Source organism: Vulpes lagopus, chromosome 18 (assembly GCF_018345385.1).
Source record: "Vulpes lagopus strain Blue_001 chromosome 18, ASM1834538v1, whole genome shotgun sequence".
Taxonomy (NCBI): Eukaryota; Metazoa; Chordata; class Mammalia; order Carnivora; family Canidae; genus Vulpes; species Vulpes lagopus.
Genome location: NC_054841.1, coordinates 22514017 through 22538265, shown reverse-complemented (window position 1 = coordinate 22538265; position 24249 = coordinate 22514017). Strand labels below are relative to the sequence as shown.

The 24249-nt window shown below is 45.9% G+C and overlaps 1 protein-coding gene across 4 annotated transcripts in view; it reads left to right on the top strand.

Moving 5' to 3' along the window:
* DLGAP4 (DLG associated protein 4) overlaps window positions 1-24249 on the top strand; it is a 139397-nt gene that overhangs the window by 98532 nt on the left and 16616 nt on the right. For 3 of the 4 annotated variants that reach the window (XM_041732451.1, XM_041732454.1, XM_041732453.1), the window contains 3 exons: window positions 4253-4614; window positions 7196-7284; window positions 7862-8274. In XM_041732451.1, the coding sequence (XP_041588385.1) occupies window positions 4253-4614; window positions 7196-7284; window positions 7862-8274 (864 nt within the window). Of the gene's footprint in view, window positions 1-4252; window positions 4615-6870; window positions 6951-7195; window positions 7285-7861; window positions 8275-24249 lie in introns of all 4 variants that reach the window. The other variant, XM_041732452.1, reaches the window with a different exon arrangement.

The window sequence follows — 24249 nt, the reverse complement described above, 5'->3', positions numbered from 1 at the left end:
TCTGAGGCCGGAAGGGCTGTGCTAAGGGGGTGGGAGGACAGGAGATGAAGCTGCAGAGTTGGGGGGTTGGTGGGAACCAGACTTTAGAAAGGGCTCCCAATCCGGGAGGATACCAGAAGCTTACATACTCCAGTGTTGGGAGCCTTCACTAAAGCTAAATAATCTTGACTTGGGGTAACTGAAGGGTTTTTATAGCAGTGATGAGGTTCATCTTCTCATTCAACTAATATTACTGAGAGCTTTCTCTAAAGCTTGAGGTATTACCCTGGGCCTGGGATATGACCTGCTGTGCCAAGACAGACAGAGTTCCCCAACAGCCCTGAGCCTATAACCATCAACAAGTAAATGCTTTAAGGAACAGATGACAAATGTGACAGGTGCTCTGATGGAGATGCTGGCTGACCTGAGAGTAGGGGGCAGTCAGGAGACCTCTCTGAAGAAGGGACATAGGAAATGTGGAGAGTGGTAACTTTCCAGGTTAGAGGGAGCAGCATGTGTAAAAGCCCCCACGGTGGGAAGAAGGGCAGTGGGAGTAAGGAACACAGAATGGCTGGAATGTGATGTGGGAAGGGGCAGGCACAGTTATGGGCCTGTTTTTCATCCCCCTGCCCTGGTGAAAGACAGTGTTTAGAGCTGAGGGATGCCTGCCCCTGAGGCCTTGAAAATCCCCCCTGTTAATCACACCACTTATCTGGCTATGACTTGTGCCCTAGGAGACATAGAAAATCCAAGATAAGTTCACCTTTCCTCTTATCACATCTTGCCATCTGGCCTGGCCCTTGCTAGTTCACTTTCCCTCTGAGTGTGTGTCAGCAGGACTCTGGACCTAAACAACCCTGAGCAAGAGGCTAGGGGGTCAGTCCTCTGTCCAGGCTCCTGACTGTGGACACCCCACTGTCTCCTGGCGGGGATACCTCTTCCACACAGGTCCCTGCATACACTAACTCCTCCAGGCCAGTGAGAGCACCACCCCACAGATAGGGACAAGGACCCTGACTGGGCTCACACAGCCTCAGCCAGGCTTAGAACCCAGTTCTTGCTCTTGGCTTCAGCAAGCTACTCTTATGTCCAGCTCTTGCAGCAAAACTTCCCTAGGGTTGGTCAGAGAACCAGCCCAGCCTCTCCAGTGACCAGTGACCCAGGGGTGGTTCACCACCTCCCCGCAGCCCCACTCCAGGTCTAGCTCACTCTGTACCAAAAACTAGTAGGAGCCACGCGAGCCCTGGGCCTGAGCCTTACCCTTGTGCTATAGCCTATGTAATCCTTCCCTGTGGCCACCAGATTAGTACAGGACAGAGCTGGGATCTAAACTCCGGCTTATCTGGTTCCCTGCTGCCTTCTGAATTCTGAATCCTTACCATCAAAAGAATAACTCTCAAAATGGTAGAATTTCAGGCAGTGGAGAGAAGGGATTCCGAGCAAAAATTCCCCCTTCAGTTGATGATGGGGGAGGCTCCACAGCTGTCCTTGAATGAGAACAAATGAGAAAATGCTTTGAGTTTGTCAAGGGCCACATGAAATATGGTGTGCTGTTACCTGGGTTAGAACTCCTCCCCACCCACTGAATAGATGAGGGTACTGAAGAGTCCAGAGTGGCCCAGAGACTTGAGTAATTGCCAGGGCCTAGAAGCCAGGCATCTGCCTTTAGTGTAGGCCGCCTCCAGCAGTCTGATCTCAGCTTGGGCATGCTTAGTGTGGGTCTGTCTCGAGGGATCCCTAAAGTTTTCTCAAGGCCTCGGCAGGACTGGGAAATTCTGAACAGAGTGGGAATTGAGTGCTCCTGGCTCTGAGCTCCCAGAGCCCTTTGTCACCTCCACACTCAGATGTGAGGCACGGCTCCCAGCCCTTGGGCTCTTGCACTGTGGCATCTGTTACCATTCAAGCACTCCTTTTACAACCATTTCTCTGCTGATAAGGCTTCTAGCTTTCCTAGAGTCTATACAGGGCCTGGCCTAAAACATGTCTGTTGGATGAACCAACAGATGGAAGGGTTTTTTAAATGAAATGTTTTATTTCTAGGTAATTGTAATTTACATACAGTTGTAAGAAACAATACAGATACAGAGGGATCTATCTATTCTTTACCCAGTTTGGTAAATTACCAGATTATCATAGATACTAGCCCTTCTTAGACTCTACCTTCTCCCTTTACTCACTTCGTGTCTTCTGCTGTGCAGCTTCATCATGCGCGGGTTCATGTGTCCACCACACACAGAGGATCCTTCTTGTCAGCCTTTTGTAGCCATACTCCTGTCCCTCCTGGCCTCCGCATCACCCTCTCCCTATCGTCTCCGCACCAACCACTAATTTGCTCCCCATCTCGATAATCAGGCCGTTTCAAGAATATTTTATGAATAGAACCATACAGTATGTACCTTCTTGAGATTGCTTTTTTTTTCACTTGGCATTATTCACTTGTGATTCATTCCAAGTTGTTGCTTATGTCAATAGCTAGTTCCTTTTTATTGCTCAGTAGTATTCCACAGTCAGGATATGTCACAGTTTGTTAAACCAGTCTCTGAAGGGCATCTAGGTTGTTTCTGGTTTTTGTCTAGGACAAATAAAGCTGCCATGAGCACTCATATATGTGTTCCTTTGTGAACATGTTACCATTTCTGTGGGATAAATGCCCAAGAGTGCAGTTGCTGGGTTATATGATAATTGTATATTTAGTTTTAAAGGAAACTGCCAAGGAGCTCCTAACTGGTTCAGTTGGTAGAGCATGTGTGACTCTTGATCTCCAGGTTGTGAGCTTGAGCACCACGTTGGATGTAGAGATTACTTAAAACTTTCAAAAAAATAAAAGAAACTGCAAGCTGTTTCCCACAGTGGTGGTACCATTTTGCATTCCCAGCAGCAATGTAGGAGTGATTCTGTTTCCCCACCTCCTCACCCACACTTAGTGTTGTCATCATTTTGTTTGTAATTTTGCCCTTCAGACAGGATTGTGTAGCAGTAGCTCAGTGGCAGATGGATTCTTCTGTCCCTGGCCAGCAACCCCAGCAGCACTGGGCCTGGTTTTGTGGGTTATCACCATCCCTGTGATTGGTAGCCCCCTTTATATATATATATATATATATATATATATATATATATATATATTATTATTATTATTATTATTATTATTATTTATGATAGTCACACAGAGAGAGAGAGAGAGAGGCAGAGACATAGAGACATAGGCAGAGGGAGAAGCAGGCTCCATGCACCGGGAGCCCGACGTGGGATTTGATCCCGGGTCTCCAGGATCGCGCCCTGGGCTAAAGGCAGGCGCCAAACCACTGCACCACCCAGGGATCCCAATTGGTAGCCCCTTGAAGGCAGACCTTAAAGTCACTCATCTGGCTCCCATTCCCAGCCTGGGTAGAGTTTTGTTTTAGTCCTCATGGGGGCAGAAAGGGCAACTGGAGTTAAGATGCTGAGAAAAGCGGTCAGACCTGACCCAGCCCCTCATAGCAAGTAGCTTCTGCTGTTTGAACAGCACCTTCTGTTTCAGACCAAAAGTTGAGCATTTAAGCCAGCTGTGGCCCTTCAGTGTTCTCTACCCCTGCTGTGGGCCAGCCCCAGGCCAGGCTGGATTGAGATTCAGAGATGACCCCACCTCCCACTCGTGGTAGACCCTGGTTCCCCAAATCATGCTGGAGAATGGGGAATCAGACCAGGTATGGTGGAGTCTTGAGGGAGGCAGACTGGTGTAGGGGGTTTTCACATAATGGGGGGGAGGGAGGGGATAGGAAGATGAGGGTAGGGTTAGCTGGACCCTGAAGGAGGTATCTTTGACCAGACAGGGAGGGGGTGTCCAAGTAGAGGGCAGGTAGAGGTAGGGAGTAGTAGGTCTCTCAGTGAGCTTGGGAAAGCAAGATTAATATTCCTTAGCATTCTTGCCCTCTATTCTACTGGCACTGCCTCCCCTGGCACTAGGTCAGGCTTCTGTGGCACCATGAACTTTATCATCTAGCCCATGCCCCAGCTAGAAAATACCTTTGTGTGGGGCTATGAGGCAGAGGATGTCTTTGGTCCATGTTGGCATCCCCAGCTAGACTTGGCCTTAGCCTGGTAGGAGGGTGGGCAGGGCCTGTGTCTGTCTGTCTTGGTCATTGCTATGTCAAACCCCCATTCTTCTCCAAAAATCCTCCTAGAGGGAACAGCTGGGGGGAGAGCTAGGGCTAGTCAGGTGGGGCCTCAAACTTGGAAGAGGTTCAAGAAGGTTGAGACCTTACCTTCTTCCTGCCCTCCTCTCCCCTATCTGCAGGTTCATCATGCCTAGTGGCGTATAAGAAGACCCCACCACCGGTCCCTCCACGTACCACGTCAAAGCCCTTCATCTCTGTCACAGTCCAGAGCAGTACCGAGTCTGCCCAGGACACCTACCTGGACAGCCAAGACCACAAGAGTGAGGTGACAAGCCAGTCGGGCCTGAGCAACTCATCGGACAGCCTGGACAGCAGTACCCGACCGCCCAGTGTGACACGGGGCGGAGTCACCCCAGCCCCTGAGGCCCCTGAGCCACCCCCAAAACATGCAGCTCTGAAGAGTGAACAAGGGACGCTGACCAGCTCTGAATCCCACCCTGAGGCCATCCCCAAAAGGAAACTGTCATCTATAGGAATACAAGTAGGGGTCCCTTTCACACTGTTGTGTCCTCAGCCCACTCCGTGCACCTGTCTGCGTGTAATTACATCTGGCGGAGGCCCACTAGGTCTCCGGGGCAAAGTGGTTTGTCTGTTTTGGGGGGTTGGCCTCAAGTGGCCAAACCAAATTCCACCCATAGTCATGCTGTCCTTACATCTGTCCACATGCATTGCAGCCTGCAGCTGTGGGCACGTGTCCCCGCTCCTCCAATGGGTTGTCCCAGTGAATGTAGTTACACTCAGCCAGCCATCTCCTGTCCACTGTTCGCCTGTCCACTGTTTGTCTGTCTACTCCACCCTTTGCCCTGCCAGCCGACGCGTGGGAGGTGGGACTGGCCTAACAGTTCTTTAATCCAAGGTCAGCTCAGGTGCGGAGGCCACAGCCCCGCTTGGCAGCGGGAGCAGCATGGAGCCTAGACGCCGATGGGCCTGGGGCCCCGGACCCAGGGCCCTTGAGCCACGGGGGTTGCTTGAGGGGAACTTACCCAGAGCCTTCTCGGGCCTCGGGGACAGGTAGGTGGCTCGAGGCACCAGGCCCATGTCAAATTGAGAAGTGTGATGCCAGTCCCGATGCCTCCCTCCATGGGAAAGGATCCAGGCAGATATTTCCCCAGGACCAAGTGGCCAAAGCCAGCAGACCCTCCTGGAAGCCACACTCACTGCACACCCATGGCCATGGTACACAGCAGGACGGGGTACACCAACTTCCCCTCCGCTGCTGAACCGCAGCACCTTCTGCATGCACCAGACAGCAGTAATCTGTCTTCTGGCTGCTGAGCTAGGGCAGCTTGAGCCCCGCCTCACAGGAGTCGAGAGTTGCTCTTAATCCGGAGTGAGAGGACACCCCCTGCTGGACCTCCAGACTAAAGTGGTGCACTCAGGGCAGGAAGGAAGAGAGGGCAGCTACAGTGAGCCTTGAGCTTGGGGATGGTGGAGCCCTCAGGGAGGTCAAGGTGGGTGTGCATTGTGGCTTTAGGGTGGCAACAGCCTTCCATTTCCCCAGCCACCCCTGGGCGACTGGATGTGGCCAGGTGGGTGGCAGAGCGTTAGACTGCCAGAGGAACTTAAGACACGAGGAAGACTGAATGGCTCTGACCTGGCCATTGAAGGCTCACAGCCAATTTCTTGCACTTGCCTGAATTGTCTGAAAAGAGGCAATGCAGGGCTTCAGTTTCCCCACAAACACAGGAACAGAGTTGTCCAGGAGACTCATGTTCTCTGGGCTCCTTCATATGGGGTCTAGCCTCTGCCCTGTGTGGCTCACTGCTCCAGGAGGGATTCTTAGGGACACAAAGTAGTCTAGTCTCTCGGTCTTGACCACCCAAGGTCGTTGCTTGGGCAGCCCCACCCTCTCCTTGACCAAACCAGAGGTTCCCATCTTTCCAAAAGGTTTGAGCTCAGCTCACCATTGGTTCCTTTTATCCAGAAATTCACATGGGGAGGAGGATCCTAGCTCCTGGGTCCATCCTGGGCTTCCCCTTCCTGGGATTCACCCCCACCCCTGTGCCAAGCTCTTGTCACAGCTCTTTGAGATCCATGATGCAGCACTCCCTGAGTGAATGAGCTCACTGCAGGAGAAACACCTGTATCTCCATGGTGAGGAGCCCAGTGCTTGGCCCCTGCCCCAGAGAGCCTCACAACGCCCTGCCTCGTCTGTGAAGACCGGAGTCCCCGATTTCCCAGCATACCCTGACAACCCTCATCCCACCCCTTGGTACCTCAAGCCCTAGGGTCAAGTATGGGTTCTCCCTCATTCATGAACAATGATGGAAGGGCTGGCCTGGCTGCTCCATGGCTATGCATCTTTTCCCAGAGAAGAAAGGCAGACTCGGGGCATCACTGCTGCTGTGTTTCCTTCCACTTCACAGGAGTGTAGAAAAAGTGCTAGCTTTGTACTTGGCCCTGGTCCTGGTCCTTCCTACTGCTCCCCAGGCCCACCCACTGCTGAAGGTAACCTCAGCCATGCAGGCCCAGAGACAGCAGCTCAGAGTGTCCTGGGACCTTACTGGTGATCGCCTTGGGGGCAGTTTTCAAATCCAGAACCACCATCCTGGGTCTGGCCCTGTTACAGGCACCTCCAGCCTGTCCTTCAGCTTCAGGGTTGGGGGAGCGATCTTTGCCTCAAGACAGCCCCCAGCTTTGACTACACCAGATAACGGCTGTGGCTTTGTGTGTGTGTGTGTGTTTTCTTTCTCTCTCGTCGTCCTTCTTTTTTTTCTTCTCTCTGATGCGTGTAAAGGAGAGGACTAGAAGGAACGGTTCCCACCTCTCGGAGGACAACGGACCCAAAGCAATCGATGTGATGGCACCCTCCTCAGAGTAGGGAAAGCCAGTCATCTCCACCCCATCCCACCTCCCGCCCACCTGCCCGCCCGCCTCCGCGCGAATGAGCAGTGCCCGGCTTCACTGGGTCCGGCCTCGGGCCCACGTGCAGTGTCCGCATGCCTCGTGTCTGTGTCCTTCTGCGTCGTCCCACTAATGTGAATTTCAGCAGCAAGTGTGGTGTTTGTTTTTTTATTTTTGTCTTTGTCTCCGTGCTGTTGCTGTCGTTGTCCTTCAATAAGGTTGACTGCATTCAGCCAGTGCCAAAAGAGGAGCCCAGTCCCGCTACCAAATTCCAGTCCATCGGGGTTCAGGTAGAGGACGACTGGCGGTAAGTCACACAGAGGTGGTGGCTGCTTCTCCCCCTCCTCTCCCTCCCTCTGCTCTCACCTCTCCTGCGCCTTCTCCTCCCGCTCTCCCTAACCCACTTCTCCTTGCTGGATTTCTAATAACCAAGCTGGGTTTGGGGTTCGGGCAGTGGCCCAGGCATGGGAGGCTGGGCAGGCAGGCGGGCGGGCCAGCTGAGCACTTGCTCTGTGAGATTAATCAGCCCTCGGTGGGGGGGGGGTGGGGATGAGGCCAGCAGAGACATGGCCCAGCACCCCGATGTTGGTGGTCTTCCTGGCCCCACTGCAGTAAACAGGCAACCTTATGACCTTGTCTGTGTGTGTGTGTGTGTGTGTGTGTGCGCGCGTGCGCGCGTGTGGGCGCGGGTGGGTGGGGCAGGGGCTGAGCAGAGAATGAGATGGGGGCTGTGGGACCCGCTTCAGGCGCATGGTGAGCAGACGATGCATCTGTTTCTCTGTCTCCCGTGTGTCCGGGTTCGGGGTGGCCTCTGGTCTCTAGCCCTCCTGGTGACTCTCACCTCTTCCTGTCCCCGTCCCCACTTCACCCTCCCCACCCCCCAGAAGCAGCGCCCCCTCTCACAGCATGTCCTCCCGACGGGACACCGACTCAGATACCCAGGATGCCAATGACTCGAGCTGTAAGTCATCTGAGAGGAGCCTCCCGGACTGTACCCCACACCCCAACTCCATCAGCATCGATGCTGGCCCTCGGCAGGCCCCCAAGATTGCCCAGATCAAGCGCAACCTCTCCTATGGAGACAACAGCGACCCTGCCCTAGAGGCATCCTCGCTGCCCCCGCCCGACCCCTGGCTTGAGACCACCTCCAGCTCCCCAGCAGAGCCAGCGCAGCCAGGGGCCTGCCGCCGGGATGGCTACTGGTTCCTAAAGCTCCTTCAGGCAGAAACGGAGCGGCTGGAGGGCTGGTGCTGCCAGATGGACAAGGAGACCAAAGAGAACAACCTCTCTGAAGAAGGTGAGTGCTGCAGGGATGGCCTCCGGGCTGGGGAGAAGGGCGTGCGGCTCGTTCTCCAGCCTCAGTGCCTCTGAGTGGGGAAGGCCCCGGGTGCCCTTCTCAAGTCAGCTGTGAGCTCACCTCCTGTTTCCATTCATTCCTTCCTTCCGTCTATCCACCTAACTTAACCTTTCTCCAGGAGGGATTTATGGCAGCAGCTGCTGGCTGTATAGGCTGTGGGCTGAATGTCAGTTCTTCCCTTCCTAAGGAAGTGATGACTGTAGTAAGGTGTCCTCCAGCCTCAGTTTCTTCCATGAAACGGAAACATAGATACTCCTGCTAACTGCGTGAGCCTTTGTGAGGACTAGAGGTGGCCATGTGTGTGAGGGCCCAAAGAAGTGGCAGATACAGAGAAAGTTGGTACCATACTTAGCCTTCAACAGCTCCTTATTGAGTGCCTGCTGTATGCCAAGCCCCTGGGCTCTAACCACGGGCCTCAGCAGGGTGTGAGGAACTGTGAATGGGGGACACAGAAGCCAGCTACTCCTCCACTCTGTTTCTATCTATACCATATCTATTTCCAAAAATTTCTCCGAGAAATGATCCCAGAAAGAGCTAAAAATATGCAGGGAACCTACATTCACGGGAGGTTGATAACAGAAGGTGGCCCTTGGGAAGCTCCAAGCCATGGCCCTGGGAGCCATACCCAGTCCTGATCTGGTACAGCCACAGCTGTCCTCAGGGCCCCCTCCACAGAACAGGCAGAAAGGATAGGTTTCCAGAGTATCCACAAGGGATGGATCCAGCATCCCGCTGACGCCTGATGGCGTGGGGCTTGAGGAGAGCACCCTTGGATGGGTCCATATCTGTGGACCTCTGGGCCAGTTTCTCAGCTTTGATGTCACACCTGCCACTGTGCAGGGAACTGTCGTGAACCGTATACCTAATAACTTTCCACAGTAAGAGTAACAAGGCAGAATGGAGGCAAGGTCCAGAGAATGCCTTCCCCGCTCACAGCTCCCGGCAGCTGTGCATTCTGGTATTTGTCTTGCTACTGCTTTTTTTCTTTTAAATGGGATTACCTTTTATTTCCTCCCAAATTAATCATCATCATGTATTGATTTCCTGCTGTAAGAGACAAGCAGTCAGCTCTGTCACATGTGCCTCCTGACGCCACCCTCTGTGGAGCACATCACAGCTTGGGGTTAAATAACCACCAGAGTTCTGGGCACGGTGAGCATTAAATACTGTCCCCTGCGGAGCCTAATACTATACAACGATTCCATTTCCTGTTCTTCCACATTTTATTTTTCCTAGAATGAATGATTGCCTCATCTTTTTTATACCCTTTATTTTCTAGGCTCTTAATATTTTCTCATATGTTTCACCAGATCTCCCAGCCTCTATCTGTGTTATTTCCCAGATAGGCACACACATCAGATACATGTGCTGCCAAGGCGCGCACTGCACACACGTCAGACAATCTCATGATTTCATATTTTTCCTGGTGCCCTCTTGTTCTATTCTCATCTGGCCAGGTTGCTCTCTGGGCCTGCTGCCTAGCTGGTATCCAGACGCTTCCCTTTTCATCACCTGGGACTGCCCTTGGCCACTGTCCCATGGCGGACACCCTGCTTTCCAGACCACATGGCCTTCTGCTTTCTTGGCTTTAGTCCCTCGTTTTGCTGGAACACACCTTCAGTTTGAGATAAATTTTTGGAAACTGCATATCTTTATTCACACATCACATGGTTGGGCAGGGTGTAAAACTGAAAATAATAAATTATATATGTCAATATATACTTTTATAGATACATATACACACCTATATATAGACTCTATATACCTATAAAGTTGAAAATCATTTTCCCTCAGAATTTTTTTTTCCCCTTCAGAATTTTTAAGGCTATGTTGTGTTTAGCTTCTGTCACTTGTACTGAAAGGTTTGCTGTGTTCCACTTCTTGGGCCTTTGTGTTTTTTTTTTTTTTTTATCAGTGGAAGCTGTTAGGCTCTTGACCTCTTTGTGAAATTCCTCAGTGCCGTGCTGTGGAATGGGGCTTTGTTCGTGTGCCAGCAGTGGATAGGCCGTTTCTAGGTGGAGACGTGGGTCTTTTGTTCTGAGAAATTGCCTTGCATTAACTTTTAAAAATAATTTCCTCACTTGGATTTGCTGCTGCTTCTCTCTCCAAAATTCATGTCACCTAGATGTGGGACCTGTTAGATGGGGCCTCAGCCTCTGATCTTTTCTTCCTCATATCTGTCAGTTGTCTTTCTGGAAGCCTTTTTCTTTTTTTCACACTGTAACAACTTTATTGATATATAATTCACATGCCATGAAATTCACTCTTCTGTTCGGTGGTACTTAGTATAATCATCAGTGTTGTACAACCATCATCACTACTAATTTCAGTGCTCCAAAAAGAAACCCCAGAACTATTAATAGTCACTCCTCATTCCCCTCCTCCTCCTCAGCTCTTAGCAACCACAAATTCTGTCTCGGGGGATTTGCCTATTCTGGTTATACAAATGGAATTATACAATATGTAGTCTTTTGTGTCTGGCTTCTTTCATTTTGCATAATGTTCTCAAGGTTCATCTAAGCTATAGCATCTATGGACACTTTCTTCCCTATTGCTGAATACTCCTCCACTTTATGGGTGTACTTCATCTTATCCATTCATCTATTGATGGACGTTTGGGTTGTTTCCACTTTGGGGCTGGTATCATTAATGTTGCTGTGAACACTGATGTGTTTTTGTGTGCATGTATGTTCATTTCTTTGGATACATGCCCAGTTGTAGAAGTGCTGGATCATATAGTAACTATGTTTAACTCTGAGGAACATGGGGATCCCTGGGTGGCTCAATGGTTTAGTGCCTGCCTTTGGCCCAGGGCACGATCCTGGAGTCCTGGGATCGAATGCTGCATTGGGCTCCCGGCATGGTGCCTGCTTCTCCCTCTGCCTGTGTCTCTGCCTCTCTCTCTCTCTCATGAGTAAATAAATAAAATCTTTAAAAAAAAAGATTTTATTTATATATTCATGATAGACCTATAAAGAGAGAGCCCGACGTGGGATTCGATCCCGGGTCTCCAGGATCACGGCCTGGACCAAAGGCAGGCGCTAAACCACTGCGCCACCCAGGGATCCCTAAATAAATAAAATCTTAAAAAAAAACCTCTGAGGAACTTGCCAAATTATTTTCCACCGTGGATTCACCGTTTAACATTCCCACTAGTGGAATATGAGGATTCTCATTTCTCCACATCCTCATCAACACTTGAAATTATTGGTCTTTTTGAATCTAGCCATCCTAGCTGGTATAAAGTAGTATCCCAGTTGTGGTTTTAACTTGGATCTCCATGATGGCTAATGATGTCAGGAGCATCTTTGCATGTACTTGTTGGCTGTTTTTACATTTTTGTTGGCTTACTTTTTGGAGATTGGGAGGTTTTCTTGTCTTTATCCCCAAACTGTCCATCAAATGTTTACTGTGGCCATCCATATAAGAAGTCATTCTTCCACTGTTTCTTTTTCATAATATTTTGTCCTTTTTAGGCACAGAGTATCTATCTCCTGCTTCTTGGAGATCTTACATATATATGTGTATGTATTTATATGTGTGTGTGTGTGTGTGTGTGTGTGTTTGTGTAAATCTGTCTGTGAGCCTGTATTGTGTCTTTATTCTTAAGGTTCCTTTTTTTTTTTTTTTAAGATTTTATTTATTCATTTGAGAGAGAGCACAAGCGGGATGGGGGGTGGAGTAGGGGGCAGATTAGAGGGAGAGGGAGAAGCAGACTCCCCGCTGAGCAGGGAGCCCAGTACCGGGGCTTGATCCCAGGACCCTGAGATTGTGACCTGAGCCGAAGGCAGTCACTTAACCAACTGAGCCACCCAGGTTCCCTTTTTTATAATTGTCTGTTTTGAGAATTTCCTGGAATGAATGGCAGTCTCGGTCGTTTATTTGTATGTAAAGTTGAGTAACTGACGTAGGAGTAGGAAGCAGTGGAGCAGGAGATTGCTGCTTCTTGTAAGCCTAGTAGTTCTACTTGATTCTTAATTTTGATTTGATTTTAAATAAAACTTAATTTTAGAGTTTCCAAAAAACTATGCAAAATAGTAAAAATAGCAAAAGTCATGGTCATGTGCCAACATATTAATAATAAATGTAATAACATCACAGATGAAGAAATTTTTTGCATCAGGATATAAAGACTCCCTAATTAAAAGTATAAAGGCTGGGATCCCTGGGTGGCGCAGTGGTTTGGCGCTTGCCTTTGGCCCAGGGCGCGATCCTGGAGACCCGGGATCGAATCCCACATCAGGCTCCCAGTGCATGGAGCCTGTTTCTCCCTCTGCCTATGTCTCTGCCTCTCTCTCTGTCTCTCTGTGACTATCATAAATAAATAAAAATTAAAAAAAAAAAAAGTATAAAGGCTATGATGAATAATCCTGTGTTCAAGCCTTCTGTGTATAGATCTAGGAGTGGAACTACTGGGTCATACGTAATTCTTTTTTTTTTTTATGTAATTCTTTTTGTCATTTTTTTTATTATGGTAAAATAGATATGACAAAAAGTTTGCCATTGTAACCACTCTTAAGTGTACAATTCAGCGGCAGTTACTTATATTCACAGCTGTTGCACATCATCAATATTCATTTCCAAAACTCACTCACCACCCCAAACAGAAATTCTGTACCCATTAAGCAATAACTCCCCATCTTCTCCCTGCAGCCTGATAACCTTTGATCTACTTGCTCTATGAATATGCCTATTCAAGATATTTTATGTAAGCGGGATGTTATATTTGTCCTTTAGTATTTGGCATGTTTTCAAAGTTCATGCATGTTGTAAGCATATATAGAACTTCATTCCCTTTTATTTTTTTTTAAGACTTTATTTATTCATGAGAGAGACACAGAGAGAGAATCAGAGACAGAGGCAGAGGGAGAAGCAGGCTCCATGTAGGGAGCCCAATGCGGTACTGGATTCTGGGACTCCAGGGATCACTCCCTGGGCCGAAGGCAGACGCTCAGCCACTGAGCCACCCAGGCGTCCCTTCATTCCCTTTTATTTTATTTTTTTTAAGATTTTATTTATTTATTCATGAGAGATACAGAGAGAGAGAGAGAGAGAGAGAGAGAGGCAGAGACACAGGCAGAGGGAGAAGCAGGCTCCATGCAGGGAGCCTGACGTGGGACTCGATCCCAGGTCTCCAGGATCAGCCCCTGGACTGAAGGCAGCACTAAACCACTGAGCCACCCGGGCTGCCCACTGAGCCACCAGAGCTGCCCCCTTCATTCCCTTTTAAAAGATCAAAGAGTAGCACCTGGGTGGCTCAGTGGTTGAGTGCCTGCCTTTGGCTCATTGTGATCCTGGGGTCCTGGGATTGAGTTTCCCATCAGGCTCCCCATAGGGACCCCGCTTCTCCTTCTATCTATGTCTCTGCCTTTCTCTCTGTGTCTCTCATGAATAAATAAATAAAATCTTTAAAATAAATAAAGTAAAATTAATGATTTTGTGAGGTGCCTGGCTGGCTCACTCAGTGGAGGGTACAACTATTGATGTTGGGGTTGTTTTTTGGGTTTTGGTTTTTTTTAAAGATTTATATATTTGAGAGACAGACAGACAGACAGAAATAGCAACAAAGATGAGAGAGAGCACAAGTGGGGCTCTATCCCGAGACCCTGGAATCATGACCTGAGCCAAAAGCAGACACTTTAACTGACTCAGCCCCCCAGGTGCCCCTTGATCTTGGGATTGTAAATTCAAGCCCCATATTGGGTGAAGAGATTACTTAAAAACAAAATCTTTTTTTTTTAAAACAAAATCTTTAAAAATAATAATAAATAAAAATAAAATTAATGATTTAATAACTACAATTTTTAAATTTGATAGGTTCTTTTTTTTTTTAAGATTTTATTTGAGGGATCCCTGGGTGGCGCAGCGGTTTGGCGCCTGCCTTTGGCCCAGGGCACGATCCTGGAGACGTGGGATCGAATCCCACGTCGGGCTCCCGGTGCATGGAGCCTGCTTCTCCCTCTGCCTATGTCTCTGCCTCTCTCTCTCTCTCTCTGTGACTATCATAAATAAATAAAAATTTAAAAAAAAGTATTAAAAAGATTTTATTTGAGAGAAAGCACACGAGCAGGGGGAGGAGCAGAGAGGGGGGGAGACTTGCTGACTCCCCATCAAGACCTGAGCCAAAGGCAGACGCTTAGCAGACAGAGCCACACAGGCATCCCCTAGCCACACTTTAAATACTTCGTTGTCAAGGGCCATTTCTATCACTGCAGAAAGTTCTATCAGACAGTGCTAGGTGAGATCTGACAGGAGGGGGAATTCATTACTTCACAAACCAGGACACAACAGCAGCTCAGCTGAAAGGTCTCACATTTATTACTGAACCAACCTACTGGTATAGGGGCATAGTAACAGAGAAAATCATTCCCTTGATAAGACATGTCTATTGGCCAGGTAGGAAGGATGTTTCCATATTGATAGGATAGGAACATGTGATCTCCCTGCGGCTTAAATATGTGTGCCAATTATGTTTGCTATTTCATGATGTGCGATGCTTCCTCATAGACCTAGCTTGGTTCTTCTCCAGTACCTCCTCTTGGAGTTGTACCTGATTTTATTACCAGTTTTCATCCGAATCCACTGGGGAATACAATTCTGCTTTTGTTTCTTGGCCAGGAATCGCTTGATTCTGAAAGTCTTGTGAGAAGACATGGTGATCACAGTCAACCACATGCAACCAGGATGGCGGCAGAAAGGAGAGGGCAAATTTGATAGGTTCTTATCAATCTTCTGCACCCTTGATTCATTTTTTTAAAATTTTTTGTTGTGGCAAAATGTAACACTTACCATCTTAACTGTTTTTATAATTTTTTAAAGATTTTATTTATTTAGCAAGAGAGAGCACATGCGGTGAGGGGGAGCGGCAGAGGGAGAGAGATAAGCACACTCTGTGCTAAACAGGCAGCCTGACACAGGGGCTGGATCCCAGGACCCCGGGATCATGACCTGAGCCGAAGGCAGATGCTTAACCAGCTGAACCACCCAGGCGCCCTCATCTGAACTGTTTTTAAATGTACATACAGTTCAGTGGTATTAAATACTTATATTGTAGCATTGTCACCACCATCCATCCCCATAACTCCTTTTAGCTTGAAACTCTACCCATGAAACAGTAAACCCTTAGGGGGGTGCCTGGATGGCTCAGTCAGTTGAGCATCTGACTCTTGATCTCTGCTCAGGTCTTGATCCCAGAGTGGTGGGTTCAAGCCCTGCATTGGGTTCCAGACTGGGAGCAGTGCCTACTAAAACACACACACACACACACACACACACACACACACACACCCTGATAACCCCTCATTCTCCCTATCCCCCACCCCCAGATACCCATTATTATATTTACTGTCCTTATGTTCCAGTTACTCCAAGTACTTCATAAAAGTGGAATCACAGAGCATTTGTCTTCTTGTCATTGGTTTATTTCACTAGGCATTAATGTCCTCCAAGTTCTTCCATGTTACAGTAGATCTCAGAACATCATTCCTTTTTATAACTGAACAATACTACATTGTATGTGTACACATTTTGCTTATCCTTTCATTTGTCACTAGACATTTGGATTCCTTCCACATCTCAGCTGCTGTGAGTAATGCTGCTATGAACATGGGTGTACAAATACTTCTTCAAGTCCTTGCCTTTTGGTCCTTTTGGATACATATCCAGAAATGCAATTGCAGGATTGTATGGTAATTCTATTTTTTGTTTGTTGAGGAATCCCCACACTGTTTCACAGTCACTATATCATTTTACATTCCCACCAGCAGAGCTCAAAGGTTCCAATTTCTACACATCCTTGCTATACTTGTTCCCTATTTTTTTCAGAGTATCCATCTTAGTGGGTGTGAGGTGGTATCTTATAGTTTTGACTTGCATTTCCCTAATGAATAGTGATTTTGAGCATTTCTTCATGTGCTTGTTGGCCATTCATAGGTCTTCTTTGGAGAAAGGTCTATGGAGGTCCTTTGCCCATTTTTAAGTCAGGTTGTTTGCTTTTTTGTTAGTCTTTTTTTTTTTTTTTTGGATTTTATTTATTTATTCATGAGAGATACAGAGAGAAAAGCAGAGACATGGGTAGAGGGATAAGCAGGCTCCTCAACGGGAGCCCAATGTGGGATTGATCCCAGGAATCACAACCTGAGCCGAAGGCAGACGCTCGACCACCGTGAGCCACCCAGGCATCCCTGCTTTTTTGTTAGAGTCTTAGGTGATATCTATATAGTCTAAATATTCATTCCTTACCCAGATATATGATTTGCCAATATTTTCTCCCATTCTGTGGGTTATCTTTTTACTCTGTGAATAAGGACTTAATGCACAAAATTTTAAATTTTCATGAAGTCTAGTTTGTCTGTTTTTTCTTTTGTTACCTGTGCCTTTCATGTCATAGGCAAGGAATCGTTGCATGTCATGTCCTGAAACTTCTGTGATGTTTTTTTCTTCTCAGAGTTTTACTGTTGTAAAAAGGCCTTACTTACATTTAGGTCCTTGATCCATTTTGAGTTAATTTTTGTGTATGACATTAGATAAGGGTCTAACTTTTGCATATGGATACCCAGTTTTTGCAGCACCATCTGTTGAAAGGACCATCCTTTCCCTCATTTGACTTGGTGTCCTTGTCAAAAATCATGGACTATATACGCAAGGGTTTATTTCAGGGCTGTCTATTCCATTGATCTATATGTCTGTCTTTATGCCAACACCACACTGTTTTGATTTCTGTGGCTTTGTAGTAGGTTTTGAAATCCAGAAGTAAGAGTCCTCCTGTTTTGTTCTTTTTCAAGATTGTTTTGCATATTTGGGATTCCCTGAGATTGCATATGAATTTTAGTATGGGTTTTTCTATTCCTGAAAAAAAAAAGAAAAACTGTTGGGATTTTTGAGAGGGACTGTTTTGAATCTGTAGATGGCTTTGGGTTGTATTGACATTTTAACAATATTAAATCTTCATGAATAAGAGATATGCTTCTGTTTATTATGTCTTCTTTAATTTCTTTCAGCAGTTTTGTAGCTTCCATTGTACGACCTCTTTGATTAGTTAATTCTTAAATATTTTATACTATTTGATACTATTGTAAAGAGATTGTTTTATAATTTCCTCTTCACCTTATTCATTGTTAGGATATAGAAATGCAACTCATTTTGTTAGTTTTGTATCCTGCTGCTTTGGTGAATTCATGTAATGGTTCTGATTCTGTGTGTGCATGCAAGTGTAATCTTTGGGGGTCTCTACATAAACTATCATATCTACAAACAGCTAATTTTACTTCTTCCTTTATAATTTGGATGTCTTTTCTTTTTCTTGCCTAACTGCTCTAAAACATCTAGTACTGTTGAGTAGATGTGGTAATAGTGGGCATCCTTGCCTTATCGCTGGGCTCAGAGGAAACACTTTCAGACTTTCACCTTTTAATATGATGATCACTGTGAGTTTTTCATAGATGGCTACTATTCTGTTGTAGTTTCCCTCTATTCCCAGTTTGTTGACTGTTTTTCTCATGAAAAGGCATTGGATTTTGTCAAGTGCTTTTTCTGCCTCAGTTGTTTTCCTTCATTCTGTTGATGTGGCATAGTAGCACACTGATGTTCATGTTGAATTATTCTTGCATTCTAGAAATAAATCCTAGTTGATCATGATACGTAACCCTTTTAACATGCCACTGAATTGTATTTGCTAGTATTTTCTTGAGGACTTTTGCATTGACTTTCATAAGGAATATTGATCTGTAGCTTTCTTTTCTTTTTATTTTATTTATTTATTTGTTTGTTTGTTTATTTATTTATTTATTTTCTTTCTTTTCTTGTCATGTCTTTGTCTGGCTTTGGTGTCAGGGTAATGGAGCTTCGAACAATGAGTTAGAAGTACTTACTCCTCTTCAATTTTTGGAAAAGTTTGAGGATTGGTAATAGTTCTTTAAATCTTTGGTAGAGGGTGCCTGGGTGGCTCAGTTGGTTAAGCGTCTGCCTTCGGCTCAGGTCATGATCCCAAGGTCCTAGGATCGAGTCCCACATCGGGCTCCCTGCTCAGTGGGGAGTCCGCTACTCCCTCTGCCTCCCCTCCCCACCTCCATGGATGCATGCGTTATCTCTCTGAAATAAAATATTTTTTAAAAAATAAATCTTTGGTAGAATTCACCAATGAAGCCATCAGGTCTAGGACTTTTCTTTATTGGAGATTTTGAGTACTGATTTAGTCTCCCTACTAGATAAAGGTCTATTCTGATTTTCTATTTTTTCATGATTTAGTCTTGGCAGGTTTTGTGTTTCTAGGAATTTGTTCATTTCATCCAGATTATCCAATTTGTTAGTGTAACTGTTCTAGTATTCTTACAGTCTTTTTCTAAGTTTTTAATTTGTTTGTAGCCATAAATTTTCCCCTTAGCATCACTTCTGTTGTGTTTTGTAAGTGTGGGTATGTTTTTTTTTTTTTTTCATTTATCTCTCACTATTTTCTAATTTCCCCTCTATTTCTTAAAAAAAAAATTAAAAAAAAGGCGGGGGGAGCACCTGGGTGGCTCAGTAGGTTAAGCATCCGACTCTTGATTTTGGCTCAGGTCATGATCTCATGGTTGTGAGATTGAGCCCCGCGTTGGACTCCACACTGGGCGTGAAGCCTGCTTAAGACTTTGTCTCTCTCCCTCTTTCCCTCCCTTCTCTCTCTCTAAAAACAAATAAAATGTATTGTTTAATTTACACAACTTTGTGAATTTTCCAGTTTTCCTTTTGTTAAATTGACTTCTAACTTCATCCTGCTGTGTTCAGAGAAGAGACTTTGTATGATATATATCTTTTTAAAAATCTACTAAGACTTCATTTGTGGAGGCACCTACCTGGCTCAGTTGGTGGAGCATGCAACTCAATCTTGGGGTTGTGTTTTCACGCCCCATGGTGGGCCTAGAGCTCACCTTTAAAAAAACCTTAGAAAAAAAAGACTTAATTTGTGGTCTAACCATATGGTCAGTCCTGGAAAACATCCCATGTATACTTGAGAAGAATGTGTATCCTGTTGTTATTGGGTGAGGTGTTCTATATAAGCAAGCATGTTAGATCTAGTTGGTCTACTGTGTTGTTTAAATGTTGTGTTTCCTTACTTATCTTCTGTCTTGTTCTGTTATTGTGAGTGGGACATTGAAGTCTCCAACTATTACCGTAGAACTGTCAATCTCTCCCTTCACTTCTGTCACTTTCTGCTTTCATGTATTTTGGTGGTGATTAGGTGTATAAATGTTTAGAACTGTTATATCTTCTTGTACTGAATGCACCTTTGATTCTTAAGAACCCCATTTGTGTTCCAACAGCATAGAAATTTTTTTGTAGTTTCAAAATTTGGGTTTCATTCTTTCATATTTAGGTGTTTAATCCATCTTCAATTCATATCTGTGCATTCTACAATTTCATTTTGTTTTTTTCATATGGAAACACCAGTTACTGAAATCATTACTTCCTTCACTGATTAGTGATACCAGTCAGTCATAACAACCTCTGCCAGATTTTACATACAAAGGGATGCTTCTGGGCTCTCTTCTGTTCTGCTATTTTGTCTGTTTCTGCATTAATACAGGTGTTAACTGCCATAACTTGTTAACATTCCTTAGTATCTGGTAGGGTAAATCCCTCTTCCTTATTGTATTCAGATTAGAAGTTCACATACAACTTCTTCATTATTCTTTTTTTTTTTTTAAGATTTTATTTATTTATTCATGAAGGACACAGAGAAAGAGGCAGAGAGAAAAGCAGGCCCCATGCCGGGAGCCTGATGTGGGACTCGATCCCAGGACTCCAGATCACACCCTGGGCCAAAGGCAGGTGCTAAACCGCTGAGCCATCCAGGGATCCCTTTCTTCATTATTCTAAATTTTTAAAAAAATGTATTTATTTATGATAGTCACACAGGGAGAGAGAGAGGCAGAGACATAGGCAGAGGGAGAAGCAGGCTCCATGCACCGGGAGCCCGACGTGGGATTCGATCCCAGGTCTCCAGGATCACACCCTCGGCCAAAGACAGGCGCCAAACCGCTGCGCCACCCAGGGATCCCCCTTTCTTCATTATTCGAATACTCATTCTGGAATTAGTAAATTTTGCTGGAGCATGAAATAGAATTTATAGATTAATTTGGGAAAACTTGATATCTGTAAAATATTGAGTCGTCTTAACTATGAATAAAGCTTATGTCTCCATTTATTCAGTTCTCCTTTTATTTATTTATTTTTTAATTTTTATTTATTTATGATAGTCGCAGAGAGAGAGAGAAAGAGAGGCAGAGACATAGGCAGAGGGAGAAGCAGGCTCCATGCACCGGGAGCCTGATGTGGGATTCGATCCCAGGTCTCTAGGATCGCGCCCTGGGCCAAAGGCAAGCGCCAAACCACTGCGCCACCCAGGGATCCCCAGTTCTCCTTTTATATCCTTCTATAAGTTTGCTGAATTGCCCCATGAAGGTTTTACATATTTTTATTAGGTTTATTTCTTGGTATCATCTAGGTTTGGGGGTGGGGTTTTTTGATAGTAAAATCAGTCATTTTTCTGTTTTGCCGATTCTGATTATTTTGAGATGTGTACATTAATCTCATGTGCAGCAACCTTGTATAATTCTGTTCTCTTGGATTTGCATCATAAATAGTATTTGCCATAATGACAATTTTGTGTCTAATTTTACTGTCTCACATATCTCCTAATTGTGGGAGCGTGAGAACGCTGTAGAACAGTAGGAAGAAAGCACTCTCCTCACCCCACTGCCGGTCCTGATCTTCTCTCAGGAATATTCTCTCAAGGAATATTTCCTGGGTACCTGCCACCTACCAGGTACTTGTCTGGCTTCTGGGGAGAAGGCAGTGAACAAAACAAAGCCCTGCCCATGTGGAGCTTATATTCTCATGGGGAGAGACAGAAAATAACCAAATAAGCAAATACTGTGTAAGATGTTTAGACGTGCAACAGAAAAAAAAGACACAGAAAGCAGGACAGTGAGTGCCACAGGGGCGGGGGCAGTGTCGCTGCCCTATACAACATGGTCAGGGGCATGGTCGGGCAAGGACACCTGACGTGGAAACCTGACGGGAGAGAGAGAACAGCAGAGATCCCTAGAGGCCAGCCGGGCAGAGGCCGTGGCAGGGACTGAGCGTTCCTGGGGTGGGCAGATGCCTGACAGGCTTCAGTCCTGGGAAGTGGCCAGCAGGGCTGTAACAGCAAGCGGGACTTGGGAGAGGGAGTCAGGGTGATGGTGCCCCACATAAGAGGGCCTCAGAGGTGGTATAAAAGGCTTGGCTTTTACTCAGAGGAGAACTCATTGGAGAGTCTTGAGTGCTGCAACTTGGCATTCTTTTTTAATGGATGAATCTGGTTTCTCTGTTCAAAAGAGAGTGGGGTGAGGGGTACAAGTGCAAGATGGGAGAATTAGGATAATGTAACCATAATCTGGGTAAGACAAGGTGGTGATGGCCATAGAGCACTTCTGAGAGAGGTGGCAGTTCTGGATACATGTGGAAGGTAAAGCAGAATATCCTAACAGATTGCGTATGGAATAGGAGTGAAAGGAGTCAAAACCAGTTTGTAATCTGTGTGACAAAAGGATGGAATCACTACTGGGATAAGGAAGACCCGTTTAATATCAAGAAAAGTTAAGAGTTCAGAGTCCAGGCAGCCCTGGTGGCTCAGCGGTTTAGCGCCGCCTTTAGCCCGGGGTGTGATCCTGGAGACCCGGGATCGAGTCCCATGTCGGGCTCCCTGCATGGAGCCTGCTTCTTCCTCTGCCTGTGTCCCTGCCTCTTTCTCTCTCTGTGTCTGTCATAAATAAATAAAAAATCTTAAAAAAAAAAAAAAAGAGTTCAGAGTCCACTATGTTAAATGTGATGCACATTATCAGGCATCAGAGTGGAGATGTCAAGCAGGCAGCTAAAAGCAGGAGCTGGGGAAAGCCCAGGCTTGAAAATTATACTGGCAGTCCTCAGAGTAGACATTTAAGTTCAGAAATGAATAAATATTTATTTATTTATTTACTTACTTACTTAAATCTTTTTTTTAAAAATGAGATGGCAAAGCCTCAGGAGTAGAGACACAAACACTGAATGGTGAGAAAGGAGGAATGACCAGTGAGATGGGAGAGAAGGCAATTGAACAGCAACTGAGTAGTTTTCAGGAAAAGAGACTGCTTTGTCAGATGCTGTTGCTGCTGCTGGGCACAGCAAACCTAGAAATGTAAGGTCGTTGGAGACCTTGAAGAAGGGGCCTGTTCTGATGGAAGGAGGGGTGGTGGGGGCAGGTGCAGCCCGACTAGAGAAGGATTAAGGGAAAACACTAGTAATTGGAGACAGCAAGTATAGATAATTGTATTGATGACTTTTTCTGTACGAGGAACAGAGAAATGAAAGGATATAGGGTCAAAAGAGGGTTGGGGTTTTTTGTTCCTTTTGTTTTTAAACGGAGTGGTATAAGCATGTTTATATGTTGTTGAGAATGACCTTGTAGGGAAGGGGAAATTCATTATGCAGGAGAGAAAAGGAGACACCTGTTAGGGTGGCGGTCTAGGGGAGTGAGAAGGAACTGAATTAGTGCCCACGTGGGGACAGAGAATTCCAAGGAGTATTTGAGGGGACCTGTCACGGGAAGCAGAGTTTACAACTGTGATATTCTTGATGGACGCATAATAATCCACTCTATTTTTCTGAGTATATCGTGTTTTGCTTTAAGACTTATGTGGGGGGAAAAAAAGACTTATGTGGGGAAAAAAAAAGAGTCTTATGTGTTATGAGTATTGCTATAAACTTTCCTTTGGTTTAACCACCTCTCTCCATGCATTTACTTTCAACCTTTCACTGTCCTTATAATGTCTCCTATAATCAGCATGTGTCTGGATTTTGAGTTTTGTCCAGTGTTTTTTCTTCAGAAGTAGACAATGTCCATTTACAGTGGGATTTCTATATACTTGGAATTGTTCCTACCATGTTATTTTTTGGTATCTGTCCTACTTTGAGGGTTTTTTTTTTTCCTCTCTTGCCTTCTTTTGGATTAACACGCCCCTCTCCTTCTTCTCTTTCCTAGTATTGGGGCTGTACTCATTGGTATTAAGTTTGCCTACAGGGGATCCGTGGGTGGCTCAGCGGTTTAGCGCCTGCCTTCGGCCCAGGGTGTGATCCTGGAGTCCCGGGATCGGGTCCCATGTCGGGCTCCCTGCATGGAGCCTGCCTCTTCCTCTGTCTGTGTCTCTGCCTTTCTCCTCTCTGTGTCTCTCATGAATGAATAAATAAAATTAAAAAAAAAAATTTTTTTTTTAAAGTTTGCCTACAAATAACACTTAAAAAGAAAGAAAAAGTGGTTTGAACAAGATTGTTTCTCTCAAGTTCAAGAATGTCTGAGATAGTAACACTAAAGCCCCAGGCTTGCTTTTTCTTGAGGTTTGATGTCATAATTGTCTTTCATTCACAGAATCTTATCATCCTGGGCGCCTGTGTGGCTCAGTCAGTTGAACACCCAACTCTTATTTCAGGTCAGGTCATGATCTCAGGGTCCTTGGATTGAGCCCTGTGTCGGGCTCCACACTCAGCATGGAGTCTGCTTTTCCCTCTCCCTTTGCTCCTCCCCCAGCTTGTGCTCACAGGCTCTCTTTCTCAAATAAATAAATAAATAAAATCTTTTTAAAGAAAACTTTTTATTATTCAAAGTGGCTGCTGGATTCCAGAAATCCCAAGTGCATTCCAGCCACCAAAGGAACAAGGAGCATGAAAAGGCAGCTCAGCCCCACATACTGCTGCTTCTACCCACTTTATTGCTCGTTGCAAGGGTAGCCAAGGGAATGCTTGGGTCCGGGCTGCTGTGTACCCAGCTTTTTAAAACTCAGAGGTCCCCATAGACCAGTTGTTTTCCAAATCCTATGCTGCACTGAGCAGTGTGTGCACATTACAGAGCCGTGACATAACACT